The sequence below is a fragment of the Dipteris shenzhenensis genome, chromosome 21 (assembly GCF_047967505.1).
Source record: "Dipteris shenzhenensis isolate YYH24624 ecotype China chromosome 21, Dip_SZ_1.0, whole genome shotgun sequence".
NCBI classification, from domain to species: domain Eukaryota; kingdom Viridiplantae; phylum Streptophyta; class Polypodiopsida; order Gleicheniales; family Dipteridaceae; genus Dipteris; species Dipteris shenzhenensis.
Window position 1 is genome coordinate 8,342,420 of NC_141616.1, and position 25,536 is coordinate 8,367,955.

The 25,536-nt window shown below is 43.4% G+C and overlaps 2 protein-coding genes across 2 annotated transcripts; both read right to left on the reverse strand.

Annotated features, from left to right (window-relative positions):
* Positions 1-1,601: 1,601 nt before the first annotated feature.
* Positions 1,602-24,841, reverse strand: ARA6 (Ras-related small GTP-binding family protein). Its single transcript, XM_087392294.1, has 8 exons — positions 24,691-24,841; positions 23,225-23,295; positions 22,125-22,208; positions 21,879-21,973; positions 21,590-21,695; positions 21,374-21,463; positions 21,183-21,269; positions 1,602-2,204 (listed from the first exon to the last, which is right to left on the reverse strand). Exons 1-8 carry the CDS (start codon positions 24,713-24,715, stop codon positions 2,157-2,159), a joined length of 606 nt encoding a protein of 201 aa, XP_087248420.1. The 5' UTR covers positions 24,716-24,841; the 3' UTR covers positions 1,602-2,156.
* LOC147888452 (uncharacterized) lies at positions 4,704-16,818 on the reverse strand. Its single transcript, XM_087392119.1, has 2 exons — positions 14,873-16,818; positions 4,704-5,099 (listed from the first exon to the last, which is right to left on the reverse strand). The coding sequence occupies exons 1-2, from the start codon at positions 16,628-16,630 to the stop codon at positions 4,704-4,706; spliced, it is 2,154 nt and encodes a 717-aa protein (XP_087248245.1). The 5' UTR covers positions 16,631-16,818.
* Positions 24,842-25,536: the final 695 nt, after the last annotated feature.

Sequence of the window (25,536 nt, forward strand, 5' to 3'; positions counted from 1 at the left end):
GACAAAGGAAGGTTGTTAAACAAAAACATTGTGCAAATAATACAACATGTATATAGCGTTGCATTTCACACCCAATGAAAGAGAATACTTTTATGTGGAATGTGTTCACATTTAAGTATTGCACCAACCATATTTTGCTTGAATGTTCGTCATGAGAAAACCTAGAGGTGTTTGCATTTTCATAGATTAGATCTTTGCTTCCTACCAAGTATGATCAAGAGCTAGCATCTTCAAGTATCAAATGTGGTGGTCAATCGATATCCCGATTGAATCAATCACAAATTACCTAATTCATTGCATGCTCATGTATATAAAAAGAGGCTGCTCATTGAATTTCAAAGTTTGAATTACATTTAGTAGATCCATCACAAAACCTAATAGCTAGCCAAAAATAAGGATCTTAGCAACTTTACATATAAGTAAGCTTGTGTATTGTCAATCAAGTATTATTTTACATATTTTATGCCGATATAAAAGACAAATTCTATGTTTCCTCTTTGCAAGATTTTCAAGGCACATTTTAGGCTAACACATTGGTCAAATCAAAAAACTCTTCACAAATTTCTAAGTAAAATATGTCTCTAAATGTGTGTTAGCACTTTTAAAGAAGAATTCAACATGTGGGTTTTTTTGCCTATTTATGTGTCTATACTCTTATCATGATTCCATTCTAGTAATTTTGTAAAGTCTCTTTGCATCCTTAGTACATTAAAGTCTCATTATCAGATTGCATAACCCAAACAATTAACTTACTTGTGACTATCTACTTCGTTGTTACCGTTCACATAAAGCCAAGCCATGTTTCATTATGGCTAGAAGCTTGCATCAAAATGAAAGAATGAAAACACCCACACCCGCATGCACTGAGCATATTGCATGCAATCTTTTCAAAGAAAAAAACAAAATCACTCCATTATTCACTTCTATACACATCCAATCTTGACACCCATTTTGATTGTGTGGCGATCACAATAAGTAGGTTCAACAACTATTTTCTTGAACCATATAAGCATGCACATGCTCCATACATGACAAACAAAAGGTCCTCTTTGTCACATGGTATGGCAATTAGGGGCAAACTTTTGGAACGTGTTTACAACACTAATGAGGTTTCCAAACCTTTGTAAGACTAGAATATATCCCATCGGACAAGTCTAGATTTTTGGTTCTTCTAAAGTCCAAAATCATACAAAGACAATAAAAGAGAAAAAGAAAGAGAAGAAAAATGAGGCAACAAATTATTTTGAAAAACAAAGGGGAGACATACTTAGCAAGCAAAGCAACACTTACGTCGTCGTCAAGGCCCAAGCATAAGCAGCTATACTGGGTTTCTAAAGACCCATAGAGTCTCTTGGGCAAACCCAATGCTTATTAAAATATGTCAAATAAACAAAAGAGAGAGAAAACAAGAAATAATGAGAAAAGGAAGAAGGTGACTAAGCAAAAAGTAAAAAACAAATCAAGAAACAAAATCGACCAACAAATAGGAATCTCTCTCTCTCTCTCTCTCTCTCGGCAGAATTGTCGATTCTCTGTTTTGCTTCACCTTGTGGCAGGGCTTTCAGCTTATGTTGTAAAAGCACTTTAGACTAAATTGTTAAAAAATGTTACCTTGTTTCAAAAACCAGCAGTAAGACCCTTAAGACTTGAACTTCCAGTAAAGCTTGCCAGAGGAACTATAATTGTGTCAGAAATCCAAATTATTGCAATGTGCACATGTGCACACACGCAAATAGTTCAGCTTGAAAACTTACAGCTGTACTATATCATTGATAGAAAACCACACTTTGCTCTTCTTGTCAAAGTGCAAGATCAATTAATAGAGCCCGCAGTGGACATCACTAATCTACAAAAAGGCAACTAAATTCAAGATCCAAGATCATTTCAGATTTAAACCCCTGCATGCTCTTGAAGCTTCCAGATCAAGTGGCCAATCTTCTAGGGCCGACATGAACAACTTGCACCAGGTAGTCATATTTAAGCAGCCTTCAACAATGGTGTGACCCCAAATTCAAAATCAATGCCTTGGATTATGTACAATGAACCTTAGAGTTACAGTAATGATGATAAGTCATATTGATAAGTACACTCCTGTCCATCTGCTTAGTTGTACCCAGTATTTCTTGCCAAAGTAATCATACTGAATCCAGAAATCATCAAGGCCTTTGTGCTGGAGGAGCTCGTGGAAGCCTCTTCCCAATTTCCTGTCCCAACATGAAGGCAATTTAACACTGAATTCCAAACTTCGATGTGTATTTATGAAAAGAGATCAGGACAGACAGGTTTATGTACAGCAGATGATGTAGAACATCTTGTCTTGTTTCCATTTCCATAGAGATTCCATGCAAAAATCACTTCATTAGCTTTTTAGCAGTTCAGGTCCGCTCACATTCCATGCAAAAATCTCTCCATTGGCTTATAAATATTCCCAATCTCAATTACAAGGGATGCAAGCAGTGCCCACATTTCAATATCATATACAATATAAAAAGACAGTTACTGGTTTAGTAATGGAGCTCTTGCAGATCGGACCTCAAGGCCGTGTGCTGGTTCTCATCACCATACAGGCTATTTGTGCTGCTGATGACTATTCTCAAGACTACTGTTACATCGCGACTTGCCTGCATTCCAGAAGTTGACTGATTGAAGTTCCTTATTCTCCTTGGAAAGGTATGATATAGTACCAAGTCCACCAGACTGAACTTGCCAATTACAAACTTGTTGGCCAGTCACATAGATGCTGCCCATCAATCACCAATATTGCTTGGCCATCCTACTGCTAGGACCAACCCTGCACTGAGAAGTTGCCTTGTGGCTGCAGTACACTCACATACTGAGCTCTTCTTCCTGGCTGCCCTCCACACATGATATGGACGCAGTGCATTGTCTGCTACTCAGCACACCAGCTACTACCAGCAAATGAAAAAGGACTCATTCCGAGAACTGTTGTCATTTCTCAGTATGTATTGCTTTACAGTATAGACACTTGGAAGCACTAGAAGATCGTCTTCAAGGCAAAGCTTTTTTGCCAACTTCTAAAAATGTTGATGGAATCATTTATCTCAGAGATGTCATTTTATCCTACGGAACCACTACTGATCATAATAAGATCCAAAGAACTTCAGAATAGCAAGATCAATTCTGTCGTACACTCCATGTTTTTTCCTAGATGATGGTTGTGGAAATAATTAAAGTCATATAGATTTATACAACAGTATCAGAAATTTGATCCAAGTCTCTTTCTTAAAGCAGAGTCTTTGCTCCCTCCAACCCAGACTGAGGTCGACCCTCTGAACATCTTACTGTGCTCCATCTGGGGACTAATCCCAAGCCCACATGGCATCTGCATAATGATAGCACCATCATGATCTAGCAGTTGCCCACCTACTTTTCACAGTGTCTAATGTAACCTTCACAAATCTGTGTAAGGCACAGTGCTCCTTTGCAGTTTGACAAACCCATCAACATGATCCTCATAAACAACAAAAGCTCCTCCCCCTTAGCTGGGGATTATTATACCTGAGCACATGCACAATCAAAACCATACGATTGAGCTAGCCTCCTTAGGGCTTGGCTAAATAGAGCTAGCCTATGAATGGCATGGCTAATCTAGGCATGGCTGAGCTAAACATAGCAACGTGTGGCCTCCAACTTTGGGCCTGCATGCTAAAGTTAAGGCTCACTGCTAAAGATAGCTAGGGCCTTGGGTTAGGGATACAGTATCAAGGATCCCCAGTATTGCTCTCCTTAGGATGTAGACCTGCTGGCCTGGGAGCGATAACTAGAAGAAAGGGCCTGTGGTATGGGACATATTTCTAGGCTGGCACCAATTTGAAGTTCGACCTGATTATGAGAACTAAGGCTTGGATGCCTCTCCCCATTGTGATTCCAACTTGTAAGCTCTCTCTACCGCCCAGATACTAGCCAATGTATGTGCAGGGTGGCTGGCTCTCCGCAGTGGTCTAGACCTCCTGCTTGGTGGTGGCTCGAGCTAGCTCCAACCCTTATGGGTTGTTTGCGGATGTGCCCCATGGTTCTCGTGGACTTTGATGCGAAGCTGTACCCTTTCACGATCAGTTGCTTACTAGACCTAGATAGGGGTTATACAGGTGGGGAGGTGACCTAGAAAAACCCAACACCCCCTCTCATTAACCCACCACACATGATGCAAATGCTCCGTTAGCTCCCATGGAAAAGCACTCTATGAAAAAGTTGGAGACATCCTCATTCATTGGTCTTTCAGCCTGCAGTTGCTCCTTCAGGTCCAGTCCCGTGCAAGCAAGCCATATGTACAATCCGGGTAGTACCAAAGATCAATGGCACCATCATCCTTGATCACAATACGCCAATGTTCTTGAGCAATCTTGTACTAACATCATTTGAGAATCTAAGGACAGCCTGGATCTTGCCAAGCACTACGCCCCCGAGGTCTGTTTCAACCCGTCTTCATATGCAGCTAAGTAACCTACATTAACAATGAGATTCCTATGGCTGATCCACACAGTTCTCAAAAGGCAATTGTATCTCAATCCTCTGGTGACAGTATACCCTCTCAACTTGTAGATGTCCCCCATCTCCACCATGAAGGCTTCCACAAGCTCATCATCCTCTGTAACTCTAGTGTGCCATCTCCATTGTCCCTGCACCAATCTCACTCTAATCCCTGAGGTCCTCTCAAAGACACCTCCCTTATGCAAGTGATATCAGCGTTGTTCCCAAAGTAATTTGAGCAAACATTGCTGTCCTTCATCTATTTCCAAGTCCAGGATCCTAGCCACGTTGTTTATCTCGTCAGCATTCCATGCTAAAATTGACGTGTCTGCCAATCGTATGTGAGGGAGGACCAACTCCGCAATTGTGCCAATAATGATCGCGACGGGCTCTGCATCTCGCATACCCCATTCTTGACTGCAACTAGATCCGCTAGTGTCACCATTACCCCAACCAGATTTCTGATATCCTGTGGCCTTAGCTCCAATCCTATCGTTATTTCCTAGATCATCCGAACCACCAAGGTGGCTTTGGATCTTCATCTTCCAAAGAAGATTGCTTCCATTGAGCTTACTTGTTTCCAAAGCTTGGAATGGGTAGTCAAGCAGCTATGATGAGGAAATGAAGGGCTTAAGAGGAATACACCACTGGTGTCACTACTACCCCAACTAGATTTCTGATACCTGAGGCCTTAGCTCCAATGCTATCGTTATTTCCTAGATCATCCAAACCACCAAGGTGGCTTCGGATCTTCATCTTCCAAAGAAAGTAGTTGCTTCCATTGAGCTTACTTGTTTTCAAAGCTTGGAATGGGCAATCAAGTAGCTATGACAAGGAAATGAAGGACTCAAGAGGAATACACCATCTGAATCTGGATGACCCTCACTCTTGCAAGGGTACTTTTGTCCTTCAAAGGTAGAACTTGATTTTTACAAGCTGAACTGAGATCTCCCTTCACAAGGTTCTCACCCTCAAGCTTCCACAGTGGACGATAAGCAAAGAGTATCCCAAGAACCATAAAATGCTAATTCAAATCCACTTGGTTGTATAGAAGAGCTTGGAGGAGAGTCAAAGCAGCCATGGTGCATAGAACCTTGCCTGCAAGTGGCGCAATGCCACGTGACAACATCTGGAGAGTGCTCAGAATTGTTGGAGATATCATAGTCAAAGAGTGTGTTGGTGTGTAGTACTAGGTGATCTAGTACTAGTCTATGTGTGAGTGCCACGTGTCATCATGGGACTTATCCCATATGCACTAGGTGCTAGTGTGTGAGTGAGTAGCCTACATAAGGCTTGTACTTAGCTTGTCTTGTCATACTTGATGAATGAATGAAAGCCTTCTTCATGTCTTCATTTGATCATTATTTCCTCACACCCTAACTCTCTCTCTCTCTCTCTCCTTTCACCATGTTTCTAACATGGTATCAGAGCCACCTTCCATAACTACCATGTCACCCTTGCCCTAACCCTAATTCATCACTCTAGCTCAAGCTCTTTCCTTCCCTTGCAGCCCTTTGCACTCCTACCTGCCTACCTAGAACCTCCATAGCCGCCTCTTCTTGCAACCGTACACTTTTCCATACAGTGTACGATTTGATGTACTGCCACGTGCTCCACCCACCATACAATTTGGTCTGTTTGGTGCTGTTGCCTCCGTACTACCCGTACCAACTCTACTGATGTGATGCACAACCGGCCCTCCGTACAACTACCCCTACCGTATGACTGATCGTACGACATGATGCATCTGCCTACGTAGCTGTCGTACCAATCATCTGTACAATTGCCCAGTCTGTTGCATCTGCTTGTGTAGCTACCATATGATTGATCGTACGATCTGCCAACTGCCGTACAGGTCGTACGACTTGCCCATATAGTTCATGCTTTGGAGCTACTAATGCTCACGATGTTTTGGAGGTGCTGACTTCGCCTCTACTCCAGCCCACGACTTGCTCCATGCAGATTTCGGACCTCTAACTGCCCTAAAAGTTAATTTTTGCAATATCTACTCAAATCTTCCAAAATTTCTAGGGCTTTTATGATTTGAGGACTCCTAAGTATTGCAAGATCACTCTCTTGCAAGAAATTTTGAAAAGCCCCAAAATTTTACAAACCCTAATTTTCTACTAAACCCTAATTTCCAAAATTTAGGGCATTTCTATTTTTTGCATCCCCTGAGCTGTATTGAAGTCTTCTGCATGTAGACATTAGGGGATTTCTCAAAACTTATGTAATTTCATTACTATCTTGTACATTCATTTGGACATTTTGCCTCCTTTGGGCATAATTGCTCAAATTTGAAGATCTTTGCATTCAGTGACTCTCCGATCGGCACATTGAGAGTCATGACATGATCTCCCTTGGTAGCTGCTCCTATGGACTTCATCAACACATCATTCAAGGGCATCCTAGCCTCGTTCTTCACCGACATACCTCTTTGCATCAGGATGTGCACACTCTTGTGCGGTAGCTACTTCGGGATCATGGGTTCTTTGCTCTTGCTATGCATAAAATGAATGAAAATATTTCTATGTTTGAGTTAAAGGTTCTCTGCCTTGAGTCGTCCCTCTAAAATGAATGTTTGAAGAGTCAATAAGAGGTCCTCTGCCCTGGGTTGTCCCCCAAAAATGATTGTATTATTGTGTTTTACTTTGGTTGATGGTATCAACCACCCAATTCAGAGTAAGGGGGGGTGACGAGTGATGGTCTCTCTCTCTCTCTCTCTCTCTGAAGCTGCAAAACCTTGGGTACATTTGCCAGCTCCCCCTCCTCCAACCATTTCGCGTGAATAATAGTTCTTGAATTTCACCAAGTAGCAATGTGATACTTTACCTCGAACTTTTCTTTCCTTATGCTGAAGGATCTGCTCAGGAATTAGGAGCTCATCCATCTCTTCAACCTTTGGCAGTTCCTCAGCAAGCATATCCTCTTCAATCCATAGTAGCGAAGGCTCAGTTCAGGATACAACCTGTCTTTCCCTTGCTGTTTTTCAGCCTGTCTTTAGCAAAACGCAGCAACACATAAACATCTTCTGTGAACTGCAAATCCTGTTGATATAGAATACAAACATTGATACTTTAAAGGAAAATGCCGACTGATAGCGGATCAGTTTTCATCCGCATACGCCTTAGCTCTATCCATAGCTTGGCGGATGTTAGCTCTCGCAAGTACTAGCATCTCCCGCATCTGAACCACAAAGTTCGCAGCACTAGACACTTTTTGAGGTACTCCAACTATAGTTGGGTTTGCTGGCCTATAACCATAGTTCAACTCAAACGGACTGAACTCTGTAGAGGAATGTTTTCTATCACTGTAGGCAAACTCTAACAATGGCAACCATTTGTCCCATGTATGTTGCCTCAATGACACATATGCTCTAAGCATATCCTCTAAAATTTGGTTGATTCTTTCCGTCTGACCATCCGTTTCTGGATGATCCCCACTACTCATTCCCAACTCAGTCCTTAGTGTCTCAAATACCGCAGTCCAAAAATGACCGGTAAATTTGACATCTCTGTCTGACACTATGGATTTGGGTAATCCATGCAAACGAAATATATGTCTAATAAACAAATCCGCCACTTGCGGGGCACTAACCGACTCTCTAGTTGGAATGAAGTGAGCCATCTTGGTAAGACGATCAACCAACACAAGGATAGAATCATACCCACCTTGTGTTGTAGGCAGACCTACAATAAAGTCCATGAAAATACTCTCCCACTTACCTAGTGGTATCTCCAAGGGCTGTAAAAGTCCGGGTGGCTTCACCCGTTTTGCCTTACTTACTTGACACGAAAAACAACGTGTCACATATTCATGAATATGCTTTTTCATCTTTGGCCAAAAGAAATCTCGCTTCACGAAATATGTCTTCTCGACTCCTGGATGTCCCGCACATGGGCTATCATGGCATTGTCGAATGACTCTCTGCCTGAGATCATTCTGATTAGGTACTACTACCTTGCCATTTCTTTTCAGCATACCATCCCTTATGGCATATCTTGCATAAGTTTGGCCTTTTCTGGATGCCAAGTCATCCTTTTCCCCGGGTTTAAACACATGAGCCTTAGGCCAAAGGCTCTAGACGAACTCGTCTATCTTTGAGTTTCTCTAATCTCGGTCATTAGAGCACTCTCTTATACCGTGAAACTCATATTATGCATAATGCATGACAACGCATCATCAATTTTATTATCCTTTCCTCTTGGGTACCGGATCGTCAAATTAAACTCCTGCATGGGTTCTTCCCACCTAGTGGCGGCCTATCAAGTCAGGTTGTTTACAAAAATGTTTCAGAGTATCATGATCAACATCCACATAAAACTCTGATCCATACAAATAATGTCTCCATGTTTCATACACTCTAATCATGAGTTGGCCAATTTCGTCGAGAGGGAGAAAGCTTCTTGCTTTCAAAGGCTACTGGCCTTTCCTCTTGGAGGAGAACTACTCCTACCGCAATGCCACTTGCATCGGTTTCAAGGAAAAACGGTTTTTGGGGATCAACTATTTTTAACACCGATCCTGAGACCACAGCTTGTTTTATGGTGTTAAAACTTTTCTATTGATTCTGTCCCCATATAAAAAGTACTTTATCTGAGGTCAGATCAGTCAATGGCGATACTATTTCGGAATATCCTTTGATATACCTTGGATGAAATTGGACAAATCCCAAGAATGATCGCAAAGCAGTCAAACTCTGAGGGATTGGCCAAGTCAGTATCGCAGCCACTTTCTTTGGATCCCTTTCTACCTCCTCAGGAGTAATTATGAATCCTAAATATTCAAGTCTTATCATACACAGTATAGTTTTCTTTTTATTTACATAAAGACTGGCTTTCCTTCAAGTATTGAACACTATTCTTAAGTGTTCATAATGCTCAGTAATACTCTTACTGAATACCAGAATATCGTCAATAAAGTATACTATAAACTTTCCGATATACGGACGTAGTAAATCGTTCATAAGCATGACGAATGTAGCTGGAGCTTTTTTAAGTCCAAAGGGCATTACCAAAACGTCCAAACTTGCTTCTAAAAGCGGTTTTATGCACATCCTCGGCAGCCACACTTAAGATCTATCTTACTGAAAATTACGACCCCATGTAATGCATCTAGCAAATCATCGATCCGATCCATCGGATACCTGTGCTTAGTAGTGATATTATTCAATGCTCTGTAATCTATACAGAGGCGAAAAGTATCATCTTTCTTCTTCTTTAATATCACTGGCGAAGCAAAAGGTAAAAAACTTGGTTGAATCTATCCCAACTTGAGGTATTCTTCCAGTTGTCTTCGCACCTCCGCCTCTTCAATAAAACTCAACCTATAGGGAGGTCTATTTACAAGTTATGCCCCCGGGATTAGTTCAATCTTATGCTGAACATTCCGCTCTGGAGGTAAACCATAAGGTAGCTAACCCATAAGGTAGCTCATCCCTAAAACAATCAGAGAACTCCTCTGTTATTTGATCAGCCAACTTGGCCATCTCTCCATTTTGGACAACATCAGTGCCAGTCGAAGAATCATCAATCAGCTCTACCGATGCTGTACAAAGAAACAAAAACTCTTCTTGATCTTTTTGAATTTCCATCACGGAAACCAACGATCCTTGAGGTATATCCCTTTCACCTCGTAAGAAATACAGCACATCATTCATCTTGAATTAATAAATGTGCTTTTTTCAATCTATGGCTGGATTCTTCTTAGAATGCCAAGCCTTACCCAGGGCTATGTCTACATGAGCAAGCTTAGTCATTTCAAAATCAAGCTTCTCAGCATAGTCCTGAATTCGAAGCTCCGACTGGGTAACCCTTTGGTCCCATAATTCAGTTGAACTTTCATCTGCCATCCTGATTGTATATGCATAGTCAGATGGGCTAGTCTTTAGTTTCAGCCTCTTTACGAGCTTGGGGTTAATTACATTGTGTGTTGACAAACAACACAATGACCTAATGATTAGCTACTTGCCCTTTCATCTTAATTAACTCCGTATCATTAAGGCTGTATACCCCGTTACTGCGGACTTTGACAGGATATTATCAGGTGCGCTAGTTACTAACTTAGCAACAGACACACCTAACAAAAAAGATACTGACCTTTGAGAAGATCCCGCTAGCTGAATCTGCATCTGTTCTGCTCTGGGACTTCCCTCCATTTCCACGTCGCATTCTAAGACCATCATCTCAGCCATCCGACGATCTTTGTTCCGTGGACAATCTTTCCAATAATGAGGCTGAAGGCAACCAAAACACAAGCCTTCTCTCGTTGCTTTTTCCCTTTGCTCTGGGTTCAAAGAGGACTTCGACCAAGCCCAGGCTGCCATTTGTGTTACTTTTCTTTTCATTCCAATGGTGGTACTTGATTTAAGAGTCTCAACTGGTTTCGCCTGCTTGGCTTGACCACTAGGCTATGAGGCACCCCCTTTGCTAATCCACTTCTTCTTAAACCCAGTTTTCTTTGGGTACCCATACCGAGCCCCAACTTGCACAAACCCACTTGGTCTGTTCCCTTTTGCATCCTCATAGTTCAGGGCTATGGCAATTGCTTCATCTAGTGTGTTCGCATACTTAGCCCGAACTTCCATCTTTATCCGATCATTCAATCCAAAGATAAAATCTTTTACTTGGATTGACTGAGGTAGGGGTTCATCAACCTTCATTACACTTTCTCTAAACTTATCAATGTATTTTGCCACTGATAAATTTCTCTGACGAAGGTTTCGATACTCATCCCAAGCTCGGGATGCTTCGTCAGGAGGTAGGAAGTGTTTTCTAAATTCCTTTTTAAACCCCTCCCAGGTAGTGGATGCTACTCCATCTTTCTGTTGTTTTATCCACCACCTATCCACTACCTCATTAAACATATGGATGGCCTCGCGGATTTTCTTCATATCATTCCTAATTTCACAAATGGCGAATGCCTCGTCCCATTTGTGTAACCAGGTGTCAATGATATCAGAACTACGGTCAAACATCCGACCAGAATACTTTTCTGGCCTATAATTGGCAATATTAGGCACCTTAGCCCTCCTAGGCTCAACCGTACGAACACTGGACTCCGGTTCCATCGGAGATTTACCTTTCTCCTCACGAGATGGTCTGGCAGACATACTGTGCACCATTTTCCTGAGTTCACACTGCCCCACATTGGTTTGTAACTGCTGCACTAAAATCTGTTGCAAGGCATCCTCTAACATTGCAATGCTGCCAGACAATGTATGACCTGCTGGGCGCGACACCTACGGGGTCGGCCGAACTCTCGACTCTACGGGATCCATCCTGGAAGCTTCTTCTTCTACTTCCATTTAGGTCTGTAGAAAAGGGGGTAGGGGCAGATTTAGAGAAAGGGGGATAAACTAGCAGAAAGGGGGAGAGATAGGGAAAGAAGGGAGGAGAAGGGGTAGGAGAGAGAGAGAATGAGGTGGGAAAGAGAGAGAGAGATTGAGAGGGAGTAGGGGGGAGAGAGAGAGAGAGAGAGAGAGTGAGCGTAGGCAGGAAGGAGGAAGGGAGAGTAGATAGGATTAGGTGTCACATCAAAAAGTCCCTTACAATCCTTTTGGGTTGACTTATATAGTCCCCCACAGTTCCCACATTTCCCCTACTATTCTCCCATCTATTTCCCCCTTAAAATCCTTCTTTTTCCCACCTTCATTACAGCCATCCCTTCCCAAAGAATTTTCCCCTCAAAATTTCCAAGAGGGTGCCCTGGATGAGAAGGATACAACAGAAACTGATCAGCTTTGTAGGAGATAGGGGTAGTCCTGCACAATGCTCTCAGGTTGCCAAGAATTCTCATCTTCCGTTAAACCTTTCCATTTGATGAGGTATTCTGTGTAGGCTTTGTTCCTGAGTACATGATCTCTGAAGCCCTTGATTTGCTCCGGCACATAGATTATGTGGCCCTCTTCATCCATAGGAGGCAACTCAGGAAGAACCTGGACATGCTGTCCGACATGTGGTTTCAGCAAGGATACATGGAAAACATTATGGATCTTAGAGGTACTGGGTAGTTCCAACTGATATGCTACCTGCCTAACTTTGCGAATGATTTTGTAGGGGCCATAATACCTGTGGGCAAGCTTTGTGTTGGTATTACCTTTCAGCGAGGAATATCGATTCTTATGGAGACGTAAATGCACATAATCCCCTTCTTCAAAAGACAAGTACCTCCTTTGTTCATCCGCATACTTCTTCTGCTTGGCTTGGGCATCCTGCATATTCCTCTTAGCCAACTGCAGAAGGGCATTCATACTCTCCAAATCATTCCTTGCTTGCTGATTTTTCACAGCCAAGTCTGCAACCCTGGAAGGCATTCCCACTTTGCATCCATACAAAGCCTCGAATGGACTCATGCCAATAGAGAGGTGTTTGGTGCTGTTGTAGCAAAATTCAGCCAATGCTAACCATTTGTCCCAAGACTTCTGCGTGTCATGACAGTAATGCCTTAGATACTCCTCCACCCACTTGTTCACCCTCTCTGATTGACCATCCGTCTGTGGATGATAAGCAGTACTAGGCGCAAGGGAAGTACCAACTGCAGTGAATAACTCCTGCCAAACGTGACCCATAAATTTAGCATCCCTATCACTGACAATCTCCTGAGGAAAACCATGGTGCTTGAACACATACTCAATGAATTGCCAGGCAACCTGTGAAGCGGAGTACCGAGTTTTAGTCGGTATGAAATGGGCCTGCTTAGTCATCCTGTCAACCACCACAAATATGCTATCCCAACCCTTATCTGTAGAAGGCAAGCCTGTAATGAAGTCCATCGCAATGTGAGTCCATTTGCCTTCAGGAATGGGTAGCGGTTGCAAAAGGCCTGCGGGTAACCGGCTGTCCACTTTATTTTGTCGGCAGGGCAAACATTCACTGACAAACTTAACCACATCTCGCCACAAACCATCCCAAATAAAGCTCTCCTTGACTTTTTCATATGTTTTTGTGATACCCGTATGTCCTGACATAGGGGATGAATGCATTTCCTATAATACCATCAACCTGTACTTGGAGTCTGGCACAAGATAAATTCTGTCCCTGCACCATAACAGTCCGTTGCGGAGCTGAAATCGAACATGTCCTTGGCTGGACGGACTTTGTAACTCCACAAAAATAGGAGCTGCATCAGAATTTTGCATGTATTCCTCTTGAATCCCAAGTATCCACTCCTGATGAAGCGTGGAAATGGCAGACAGTTTGCATGACCACATCCTGGACAAGGCATCAGCAACCACATTCTCTTTCCCCTTTCTATATTCAATGTCAAAATCATAGGACTGAACTGCAGCCAGCCATCTCTTCTGCTTCATGGATAAATTAGGCTGCATTAAGAAGTACTTGAGTGTCCTGTGATCCGTTTTGACCTTAATCTTGCTACCGTACAGGTAGTGGTGCCATTTTGCAAAAGCATGCAAGATTGCCAGCATCTCTTGATCATAAACATGATAATTCATTTCTCTGGCATTAAACTTCCTACTCTCAAAAGCAATCACACCATGCTCTTGTTTTAGGACAGCCCCTAAACCTTTGCCACTGGCATCCATCTCAATAATGAAAGACCGTGAGAAATCAGGGCACACCAATACAGGTGCATTGCTAAGGGCATTCTTGAGGTTATCAAAGCTGAGTTGTGCTGCTTCTGACCATTGGAAGGCATCCTTTTTCAGCAAATCAGTGAGAGGGGCGGCCCTTTTGGCGAAGTGCCTAATGAATCTCCTGTAAAAAGAAGCAAGACCCAAGAAACCTCTGAGCTGCGTGGTATTTTGTGGCTGCGGCCACTCCTTAATGCATTTCACCTTAGCTAGGTCTACCCTGATTCCGTGCCTGCTTACAACATGACCAAGATATTCAACCTCCTCTGCCATAAATGTGCACTTGCTGGCCTTGGCATAAAGCTGATGCATTCTCAAGATTTCTAGCACTTGTCGGACATGGTCAATGTGTTCCTGTGCATCCTTACTATAAGTGAGAATGTCATCGAAAAATACCAGCACACATTTGAAAAGAAGGTGGTGTAAGATCTTGTTCATGAGTGCCTGGAAGGTGGCTGGTGCATTAGTCAAACCAAAAGGCATCACCTTGAACTCATATAATCCTCTTTCTGTACGAAAGGCAGTCTTATGCTCATCACCCTCTTTCATCCTGATCTAATGGTAACCTGACCTCAAATCAATCTTCGTGAAATACTGAGCACCCTTGAGTTCATCCAGCAGGTCATCAATCATGGGAATAGGAAACCTGTTCTTAATGGTGGTCTTATTCAATTCTCTGTAATCAATGCACATACAAAAAGAGCCATCCTTCTTTTTCACCAGGAGTACTGGAGATGCAAATGGCGAGGTTCTATGAGCAATGAAGTTTTTCTCAAGCAAATCTCGCACCTGTGTTGCCACTTCTTCCCGTTCAACCTTAGAGAGTCGGTACGGGGCCTTGTTTATTGGTTTACTACCATGTTCCAGGACTATGGCATGATCAACATCTCTTTTTGGGGGCAACTGAGATGGCATATCAGCAAACACATCCCCAAATTTTAAGAGCAATTTCTGCATTTCACAATTATCCACATGGGGAATACCACCCTCCTGAGGTACAGAGACATTCAATGCATAAATGGCACTTTCGTTCTTGAGCTCCCTAGCTAGCTGCCTTGCTGAAATGACCTGCAATTTCTGATTCACAATGCCCTGCAATGTAACAGTATTACCTTTGTGGCAAAACTCAAGAGATAAAGCATTCAAATCTATACTGATTTTCCCCAGGGATTTCAGCCAATCACAACCCAGGACAGCATCTATGGGTCCCATATCCAATGCCAAAAGATCACCTACAAACTCATAATGATCAGAAAACTTGATCCTGGCATCCTGGCAACAATGTCTGCTGATCATGTGCTGTCCATTCGCGATCTCCACTTTCAGACCATGGTCTATCTCTGTAGCAACTAATCCCAATCTTTGCAATGTTCTACAATTAATGAAACTGTGAGTGCTACCACTGTCTACCAATACATGGACAGATCTGCCATTAATCATTCCCTTCAACCTGATTGTGTCAGCACTTTTGGCACCCATCAAGGCATGTAGTGAGATGGTATACAGTGTAGGCTGGGCATCCCAATAAATCTGTTCATCATCCACAGGAACATTACCATTAGCATCACCTCTGACAGGAAAAGGCATTGTAGGTTGATGCTCCAACACAGAGAGTGTTGGCTTACGGCCTTTCCTGCTACATGTAGGCTGAATATCAATCTCATGCATCACATGAGTGGTTTGCTCAATAGCCCCACCCGGATCAAAAGGAAAAACAGTCCCCTTTGTGGCATCTGTGTCAGGAGACTCATCTACATCATGAACTCCTGTCAATTCCTCATGAGAGACATCATGGGGGTCTGCTACATCAGCCACTTCATCATCATCAGATAATTCAATTATCATGCTGAGTTTGGCTGAGCTGACATTCTTCATTTTGCACACATCTCGGTGCTCAGGTGTCCATTTCTCTCCACACCTAAAGCATAAATTTGCCTTCTTCCTACTGTCCATTATGGCTCTGGAATGTTGTTTAACTTCTGATTTGCCAAAACCAGCGCTGGGTTTGACACCTGTCTTTGCATCCATGGGCCTGTATGGCTTTGCATATGGCATCTTACTTCCAGAAACCGTTGGATATCGTGGGAAGGAAGCAGCTGCTGGTTTCTTATCAATCCAATCAGCAGAATTTGTCTTCCTGTCAGCATCATAAGCAGTACCATAGAAGCTACGTGACACATGCTTGTACTTGCCAGCATGTTTTGGCTCAAACACCTCAGCAAGCTGGGCTGCTCGCTCAATGGTTAGAGGATTGTGAGCTCTCACATCAGCAGCTAGAGAGGGATCTAAGCCTTGTATAAAACGCAGCAACTTCCCTTTCTCAGAAATATCCTGTACAAACAAAGAAAGTCTCCAAAAACGCTGCAAGTACTCCTGGACCGTACCTGTTTGTGACAGTGCATAGAATTCAGCAAGGTACTGTTCAAGGATCAGGGCCGAGACGAAGGTCGTGACCATAAGCTCCTTGAACTGTTTCCAGGTGGTAGGCTTCTGAGGTGACTCTCGCATGTAACGCCACCATGTATGTGCATAATCCTGTAAATGCATGCCAGCAAAAATGATCCTCTCCTCATCATTCTTAGGGTAGAAGCGGAAATAATCTTCAAGCTTCGTGAGCCACTCCTCCAACTCATTGGGAGTGCGAGTGTCACCCTTAAACTTATGCACAGAGATTTTATCTTTCACATCTTTGGCTGCGTTATTCCTATAGTGACTACCAGCATACTCACGCTTGAAGCTCACATACTGTGAAAAGGACATCTCATTACGAACATCCTCAAGCAAAGCCCTATATGAACGTAAAGCATCTGAAAGCATATCATCCATGTTTGCATGCTGCCCACTTCCAGCATCATGCTGGTTAGGAGAACCACTCCCCTGATGCATAAAGTGCATCTAACTGAAAGCATTACCTCCCTGATACGCAAGCTGAGTCTGACTGAATGTATTAACAGGAGGTGTCATTGAAGCATGCAATCCCTGCTGAGTCTGCCTGCCATAAACATCTCGGTGGGTGGGTGGCATAGAAAAAGGTTGAGAAGAGGACTGGCCCCTCTCCCAACTGCCCTGAAACCCAACACCCAATCCAGGCATGCTCGCCGTTGGCAAAAATGTGCCAATGGGCCGGCCCAAAATGGACGGCTCAACCAATGAAATCTGCGAGCCAAATGGAGGCCTGGAATCAATAGAGAAGTGCTCGGCGGCACGGGCAAGGCATCACCAAAATCAACATAATCCCCATGCTGGGGTGCATGCATAGAACCAACATCATAAGTGCGACGGCCATCAGCCATAAATCCCCTGTGTGGGTCAGGAAAATCACCCTGGCTATCCGATTGATCCCCATGCTGGGGTGCGGGCTGCTTACCCTTATCGTGCATACTGATGGCGGTAGTGATCTGTTGCCCAAGGTTCTTACCCATCTGGGTGATAGCTGTATCGTGCATAGCCATAGCAGTGGTGAGCTGCTGCCCCAACTACTGACCCATCTCCTGAAAAGCCCCCTGAAGCATCGAGGCCAATGCATCTAGAGACTGTGTGTCGGTAGGCATAGCAGAAACTGCCTGTGAAGGAGATGCACCCTCTGGGACCGGCATCTGCTCCTGCTGAGCAACATCGTCACCGTGCTGAGATGACTCATCCGACCGGGGTGCACGTTTGGGTGCCATGAGTGACACGAGGAAAATGTGCCAAGTGTCGAAGGCTCGATGTAGAGGCTCGAGAGGTGTCAGTAAAGAGGCTCAAATGCAGTCATTGAAGAGGTTCGAAGAAAGCTCGGTGAAGAGGCTGGAAACGGGGCTCAAAATGAGCCACGAAGGTGGCTTAGAAAGGCCCAGAATAGGGCTGTAGGAGTACCCTAAAAGAGGCCTTTTTTTTTTTTGGGGGGGGGGGGTTTTGTGGAGATAGGACAACTAAGACACCTAGGGTAGTCTCAACTAAGCCAAACTGACTAAACCCAACCTTATCCAATCACTAACCTAACCTAGCCAACTAACTGAACTAAACCCAATCAAACTAACTAAACCTAAACAAAGTAACTCAACCCACAAAACTAGCTAGACCTAACCAAATCTAACCAAACTAACCCAACCCTTGTTAGTCTAACCTAGGTAGCAAACCTTGTAGGCTAAGGTTTGCAAGAATGAAAAAAAAGCGTGAAGCGGCGACGGCGTCGATTAGAGCAGCGCACGGGCGCGGGAGGGAACGGCGTCTCGACGATTTGACGGACGGGCTCTTGGTCTCGTTGACGGCGCACGGCTCTAGCACGCGGGTCTACACGTCACACGGTTGATGGCGCACATCGGGATGCACACAGCTCTAGCACACGAGGTCTGCACGTCGCACGCTAAGTGATGCCTTCAAGACTTGGAATTTGGTGCCACAGCCCTCAGGATTTACCAATTGAAAGGCCAACAGTTTTAACGGAGCTTGGAGCTAGGATTCGTTGCCGCCAACAAATGCTCCAAATGCTTCGTTGGAACTGGGATTCGTTAAAGCTAGCAAATGGTCCACGCTCTGCCAACAATCACGTGCATCGTACGGTAGGATTTGGCGTCGATAGGAGCGTTGACAGATTTACATTGGCTGGGCAGGATTTGGCGTTCACAACCTGATGTTGAAGCTAGTTCCGACACAGGGCCCTAGGAAGGGGGCTCTGATACCAATGTAGAAAAGGGGGTAGGGGCAGATTTAGAGAAAGGGGGATAGACTAGCAGAAAGGGGGAGAGATAGGGGAAGAAGGGAGGAGAAGGGGTAGGAGAGAGAGAGAATGAGGTGGGAAAGAGAGGGAGAGATTGAGAGGGAGTAGGGGAGAGAGAGAGAGAGAGAGAGAGAGAGAGAGAGAGTGAGCGTAGGCAGGAAGGAGGAAGGGAGAGTAGATAGGATTAAGTGTCACATCAAAAAGTCCCTTACAATCCTTTTGGGTTGACTTATATAGTCCCCCACAGTTCCCACATTTCCCCTACTATTCTCCCATCTATTTCCCCCTTAAAATCCTTCTTTTTCCCACCTTCATTACAAGGTCAATGGGGTTGTGTGTGGTTTTTTTTTTTTTAATAAATACCGCTTGAAACTGTAATTACAAATCGAAAGTCCAACTACCAACTTTACAGCTGACAAAGCATATATCACACTGTAACCAAACCCGCTTTTCCCTATACTAGGGAAACTCTTGCAATCTAAGAAACCTCAAGCCCGTTAATTCCAAAGGCATAAATTTGTTCCCAATCCAACTCACACACCTCAAAACTTCAAAAATTTAACCAAATAAAATAGAGGGAAAAATTGAAAGCCTCCTGGTATCTCCACGCGAACAACACACGCTGAGGTATGCTATAAGTGTGATTCTGTGGAGTGTTTGCAATTGACTCCACCAAGGTACGCTTCCTGCTTCTAAGGGCCTGTTCACGCGCAGGGCCTCGAGCTAGGCAACTGCTAGTCTCGAGTGACTACGCTTTGGTCCTCTCTTCATTTCTTGAAGGCGCGGCAAAACTTTGCACACGAATCTCAAAAGAGCCAGTGCTTATACCCTGTTCCTTCTAAGCGCCTGTTCACGCAAAGGGCCTGGTTTGATGTTCATCGTAACATGTGTAACTCAACCATATATACTGGCACACAATCGAATCATCCAAGAAAATCCCGAAGCAAACATCTTGCGCCAGACTTCCGCTCATCGATTGCTTTAACTGCCTCGTCATCCATTTCCTACGACTTCTACTAGCGCAAGGTCGCCTTTTTCGTCACCAGCTTACGTGAACCCACAGTTGCACCATCACCTACGGCAACTAATTCCATGACCACCCAGCAGCCCTCGTCGCGCGCTGTTCATCCACGCTACCCAGAGTTACGAACTGCCAAATTACCATCTACGTAGAGTTTGGGCTCCGTATTATCCGTCGTCAAACGCCCAATATATTCTGCGCTCTGATACCAAATGACACATTACAATCTGATTTCTTCCAGCTTTTCGATGAATCACGGGCACAGGCACTTAGTTTATCCTCCCAGCCAACCTTGTTGGTTGCAAGCTTCTCTTCTGAAATCCAAAAAGATTCATTTTGTGAAAGCTTTCTGCTTACTTAATTCCAACGAGCCCCAAACTCCCTAGATGGATCTAGTATGCCACATGTCCTCAATTTAGGGTCCTTCCTTAATGCATCATTTACCCCTCTCTTGGGATATCTTTGAATTCATCTGCCCCTAGGCACATTTAATGCATTAAGGTCCCTTAGCCTTAGATCCACCTAGTCTAGTGCCATGTCACCCTCACCAAGGACCTTGACCTTTATTCCTTTTTGATCTTTTACATGAAGCCCAAACAAATAGAATACAAACATTGATCCTTTAAAGGAAAATGCCGACTGACCCTTCCGAGGTCATGTTACCTCGACTTGAGCATAACAGTTAGGAATTAGAAATTCCAATATGCTAAGCATTGAGAATCACTAGGACATAAGTGAAGATAGCAAGGGGAGCTCAGGCCTGGGCCTGAGCGACCAAAAGGAATGCTTGCAATGCATTGTTCAAATTAAAATTATAGTTTAGGTTGTACTTAATGTAGGAGAGCCAAACAATGGACTGCTACTGCTGCTCTAACAGATGACCAAAGTAGGTAACAGCAAAATCAAAGCAAAGGTTCGTGTGGTGAAGATGGCACAGCTCCCAAATGCAGCTACACACAGCAGGTTTATTGAGCAGAGGGACAGAAGGCGATAGGGCTTATCATGATGCATGCAGGTAAGATAGGCAGAAGGGGAAGGACACATGAAGAGTCAAGGGCATGGATTTATTGAGTACTTCGACTTAAAAGGTTTCTTTTAGAGGCTACTCAGTATACCTCGAGACTTGTTATCACACCCAACACACTAGCGGGGTATACAAATGAGCTACACAATCATCCAATGGTCTCTCTCTGTTAGGTCATTCATACATTTCCAGTAAACACTTTCTTCTTTCTCAGCTCTCTCTATCCCCTCAGTACACGTTAACTGCTTTTGTTTTCCACTAGTATGAACAACATCCAATAAGAGTATGGAGCAAGGCACTCTATGGAGAATTTGGAACCCACAAATAGAAGGGAAAATGAAAGAAGGGCTCTCACCTCAAATAACTGATTGATGTTATCTGCAGTTTTTGCAGATGTCTCAATGAAGAACATGCCATTGCTCTCAGCATATTCTTGAGCAGTCTGTCCATCAAAACAATCAAAGATTGAATTTCTAGTTATATTTAAGGTAGGGGAGCAAATAGACAATTTACAAATGCCTAACTTTAAAAAATATATAGACATACATCTGCAGGAACTTTCCGAGATGCATGCAGATCTGCTTTATTCCCGACCAGTGCCATCACAATGTTTGGACTTCCATGTTTCTGAAGCTCCTGCTTTCAAGTCAGATGTAGAAGGTAAGAATATACATACATGTGGTAACATATCAACCTAATGTACTTTTCAAATTTCAACTTAAAATAGATCATGCGTCAAGAGAGTCAAGAGTTGCTCCTTACTTTGACCCAATATTGAGCTTTTTGGAAAGTTTCTGGGCTTGTGATATCATAAACTACCACTGCAGCAGACGCTCCTCGATAATAGAGAGGTGCTAAGGATGCATACCTGCAATACATAGATAATAAGTTCATGACTTCTTTTGTCTGCTGAGATCTCCTTCGATCAGGGATACTCACATGCCCGATCCCATCTATTTTCCACAAGCACTACTCGAAATGCATGTCATAGAGCTTGCACGGCACTAGATCTACATGATTGGAATTCCAGATTTCAGATTTTTTTTAAAACCTTTCTTGGCCTGCAGTATCCCATATTTCAAACTTCACAGTGGTCGAATCCTGCAATGCTATTGTTTGGGACAAAAATGATGCTCCAACCGTCACCTGTAATATCCACATAAGGCTTCAAGATGGAATCAAATAAAAGGAAGGATGATCAATCAAAGACTATCGAAGTGAAGGAGTGGCAGGAGGCACGGACAGGGGGAAGGGGGCTGGTGGTAATTACAGCACGACCAAATCATAGAGGAAAAACCTTGGAGGAGGGATCAAACTGTCCGCGAACAAATCTTAGCACAATACAGCTTTTCCCAACACCTGAATCTCCCAGAAGCACCAACTGCAGAGCCAATAATCTAATGAGGACATGCAAGTTCACTTTAAATGTGTGCAAAGAAATTGCACTACTGCTTATATATTCTTTATCTTTTAGCTCGGTAGAAGTATAATGCATTGCCATGAGAGATTTGATTTCAAAATCAGACGAAGAAATTGCACTAAACCCAGTGCTTACTAAGCTTTGAAATTGCGACCACCCCCCAAAAATAAAACTTTGATATGCTAGAGCTGGTCATCCTCAGATTCTGGTCACAAAATCCAAGATGGGAAAGAGGGGAGATCGACCTAAGGAACAAAATGCAGGCCAAGAAAAATGCCCCCATCATGGGGACATGGTCATGATCAGGCTACATATATCAAAGCCTACCTCCAAGGTCTAGCCCATGGGTGGGTTGATCGGAAATGGTGCCCTCTTTCATCTCTAAGAGAGTGGATGTATCCACAGGTGTCGTCTGCATCAAGTACACTAAGGTAGCATTGATTATGAAGTCTAGGTCGGTACCAAGATCTATTGTGCCCTGACCCAGTAACTGGAGGCTGAGGAGGACCTACAGATGTTGAGTCACTCTTCATATCAAGTTTTTCCAAACCTATCATAATAGATTGTTAAAAATTCAATCCCTCCCCTCTAGGCCCCGTAAACCTCCTCCGTCAATTCAGACACACAATCGCGCAGTAGGTCATGATGGATTTCATCCACAACAAACAACAATGCCTTCAACTAGAATGCAAGCTAAGATGGAAGGGGTTCAAAAAGGTCCACAACAAGCACAATGCCATCAGCTAAAATGCAATGTAAAATGGAAGAAGCGAAAAGGTGGAAATAATAACCCTACAAATATTAAACCAGTACTTTTGTCAAATGTTACCTCTCCTGTTCACCTGCCTCGTTAATTCACCTTTGATTCAATCTATTATATACACAGAGTTTTGCTTATAAGACATCCACATTGTTCAGTAACAGACAATTGCTTCATTTCAACCTACAGCACACCCCAAGGGAAAGCAAAGGGCAACCTTTATACGCAAGTTTTTGGTATCAAAGGCTTTTGTATTATCCAAGCTGCCAGTACCCAGCAATCGCTTGGCTGCATTCACAAAGTGCATTCAATCAGTCACCTGTGAAAGAGACCTTGCTGAAACTAGAAAAAAAGTAGAATCGGTATCCATAAATGAATCGTTTTATTAGTCAAAAAAGGGCAAAATATAACACTGGCTGCCAGGCACAAAAATGGCAGATGCAACATGTATGTTTTGAGTTGTTTTAGTTATATGCATTCAGAAAAAGACGCCATTTAAACTGATGTAATGAATGGAAGGGATTTTGCTCTAGTTTAATTTTCATTCAAGTGCAAGATGTGTCTCGGCAAAGAAATCCCTGATTCAGCAGCTTAGACGCAAGTGCTGGCTTCTAAGGTATTACTCTTAGCAAAGCTCTTCCAATAGTATAATTTCAACTGTGCAAAAACTCTTCCACAATGGCTTGAGATTAATTCCAATGTTTCTCCAAGGCAACGAATTCATATCCTTTTTTAAAAGCAATTGCAAATTGCAAAGAAAATTACATTATTTATCCAAAAAAGCTTCAAATTTGTTAGCATCTGCATGGTTTTGACCCTGGCAAAGCTTCTGCCGTTAGGCGTCTCCATGGAAACATGGACTACATAATATAACTACTCTACATCATTGCCCAAAAGTAGGTACAGGTCACATCATAAGAGCGTTAATAATGTAATGAAGATGCAAAGTCTTTCTAAGTCTCTGATGGAATCAAGGCATTCTAGTCACCAAAGGACAAACAGACCAAAGGAGTGTCAAAAGAATCTTCACTATCTCACCTCCACCTCCTGTTCCTTTCAAACCCTAGCATAAAGAAAGAATACTTGAATCTGACAGTTGCTGGGACTAGAACGATGACTTCTGCAGTTGAAGATTTTCTCTCCATAAACCATTTGGCACCTCCTCCTGAGTCCTTCCTAGGTAGCTCATTACTTAACGTAAGGTCTTCAACCTACAATTTTGACTCCAGCAGAATGCTGAACCTACTCCTTGAGCCCGTCCAACCTAGCGCTCCTTAGTAGAAGAGTAGTAGGATAACTTTTCTCCTTGCAACTGTGTACATCAAAGACGTCACTTGTGGTTGAGCGATCAGTCCAACCAAATTAATCGCCAAAACTGTCTCACTCGATTGCTAGGTTTCAATAGTACGACTGCAGTCATGGATCGGTCCTTTCGACTACTTATACCACGATAAAGGTAAATTTTCCCGTGCAAAAACTCCGGAACGATGATTCACACAAAAGAAATCTACAAAGTTTTATATTCAAAACTGCTGTTCAGCTGTTACCTGGAATCTCCAAAAGCGAGCTAAAACCCAGTCTAGCAGGCAAAACCCACAAAACTCGCACGGCTATAATGTTCAAAATATCAACGGGAAGGAAAAGGACTCGAAAGGGGAGGAAAAGCACGACAAAGAGACAAACCTGGAGAGGAAGAAGAGCAACCCATGGCGATTTCTGCAAGGTTTCACAGATGAATCCGATCTGTACGAGAAAGATGAGTGACGCCGAGAGTTCCGAGACCAGAGGAAAAGACACTGCGTAAAAGCCAGATTAGTCATTGGGAATGGATACACGTCAACGTTATGCTTCACTCAATTCTCTCAAAACAAGTGTCACGTGTTCTAAACAACATGTATGATGTCACCTTACCACCCTGTCCCGGGGAGGCCTGGGCCTCGGGCGCGGTCGTCCTACAAGCGCTTCTAGTGAAGAAACTAGCATGCGTTGGGAAGCTCTCTTACAACTGTGGCCACGCATTTTATTTCGCTGGAAGACTGCGATCCTCCATGCAAACAACCTGCAACATTCATGGAGTCTCACGTTGAGTAGAGCCACCATCCCAACCCACTAGTAGGCAACCCATGGAGGGCTAGGGTTGGCTGAGAATGCTGGGTTGACATTGCAGCTCTAGCCCAGCATCCTCCTGAAATTTCAATATGCTAGCTCCGCCTTGCAATGCCCAAAGCTCCTCATTGGCGCAAATGGTCTGAGGCTTATGGGATTGGCTGTAATAGCTTGCAAAAGTGTACTAAGCTGCATTGAAAAAATGCTCAAACCTCCATGAGGCTTCATGCGGCTGCAATTCTAGAAATGCTCGCTGGGCAAGGGCCTGTTGAGATTTCAACACTTGCTCTACTAGCAAGCCTTTAAACAGAGCTACTGATACAGCGGTGGGAGAAAGGAGTTTGAAATGCTGGCCAGAGGCATGACTACTAAATCACTGGACTTCCAATCATCCCAACCAACTACTTCAAACCTTCTCCTACT

Excerpts from the sequence above, each read along its gene's own strand:
- ARA6 (XM_087392294.1), bottom strand. The coding sequence starts at position 24,715 with ATGGGTTGCTCTTCTTCCTCTCCAG. Across the intron at positions 23,296-24,690 it reads TTGCTCTTCTTCCTCTCCAG|CCAAGCGATTGCTGGGTACT; the intron begins GTTTGTCTCTTT and ends TTGTGAATGCAG. Across the intron at positions 2,205-21,182 it reads ACATCAATCAGTTATTTGAG|GAAATTGGGAAGAGGCTTCC; the intron begins GTGAGAGCCCTT and ends ATGTTGGGACAG.
- LOC147888452 (XM_087392119.1), bottom strand. The coding sequence starts at position 16,630 with ATGCATTTACAGGATTATGCACATACATGGTGGCGTTACATGCGAGAG. Across the intron at positions 5,100-14,872 it reads GGGAAGAAGTGGCAACACAG|CTGCTTGACTACCCATTCCA; the intron begins GTGCGAGATTTG and ends TCCTCATCATAG.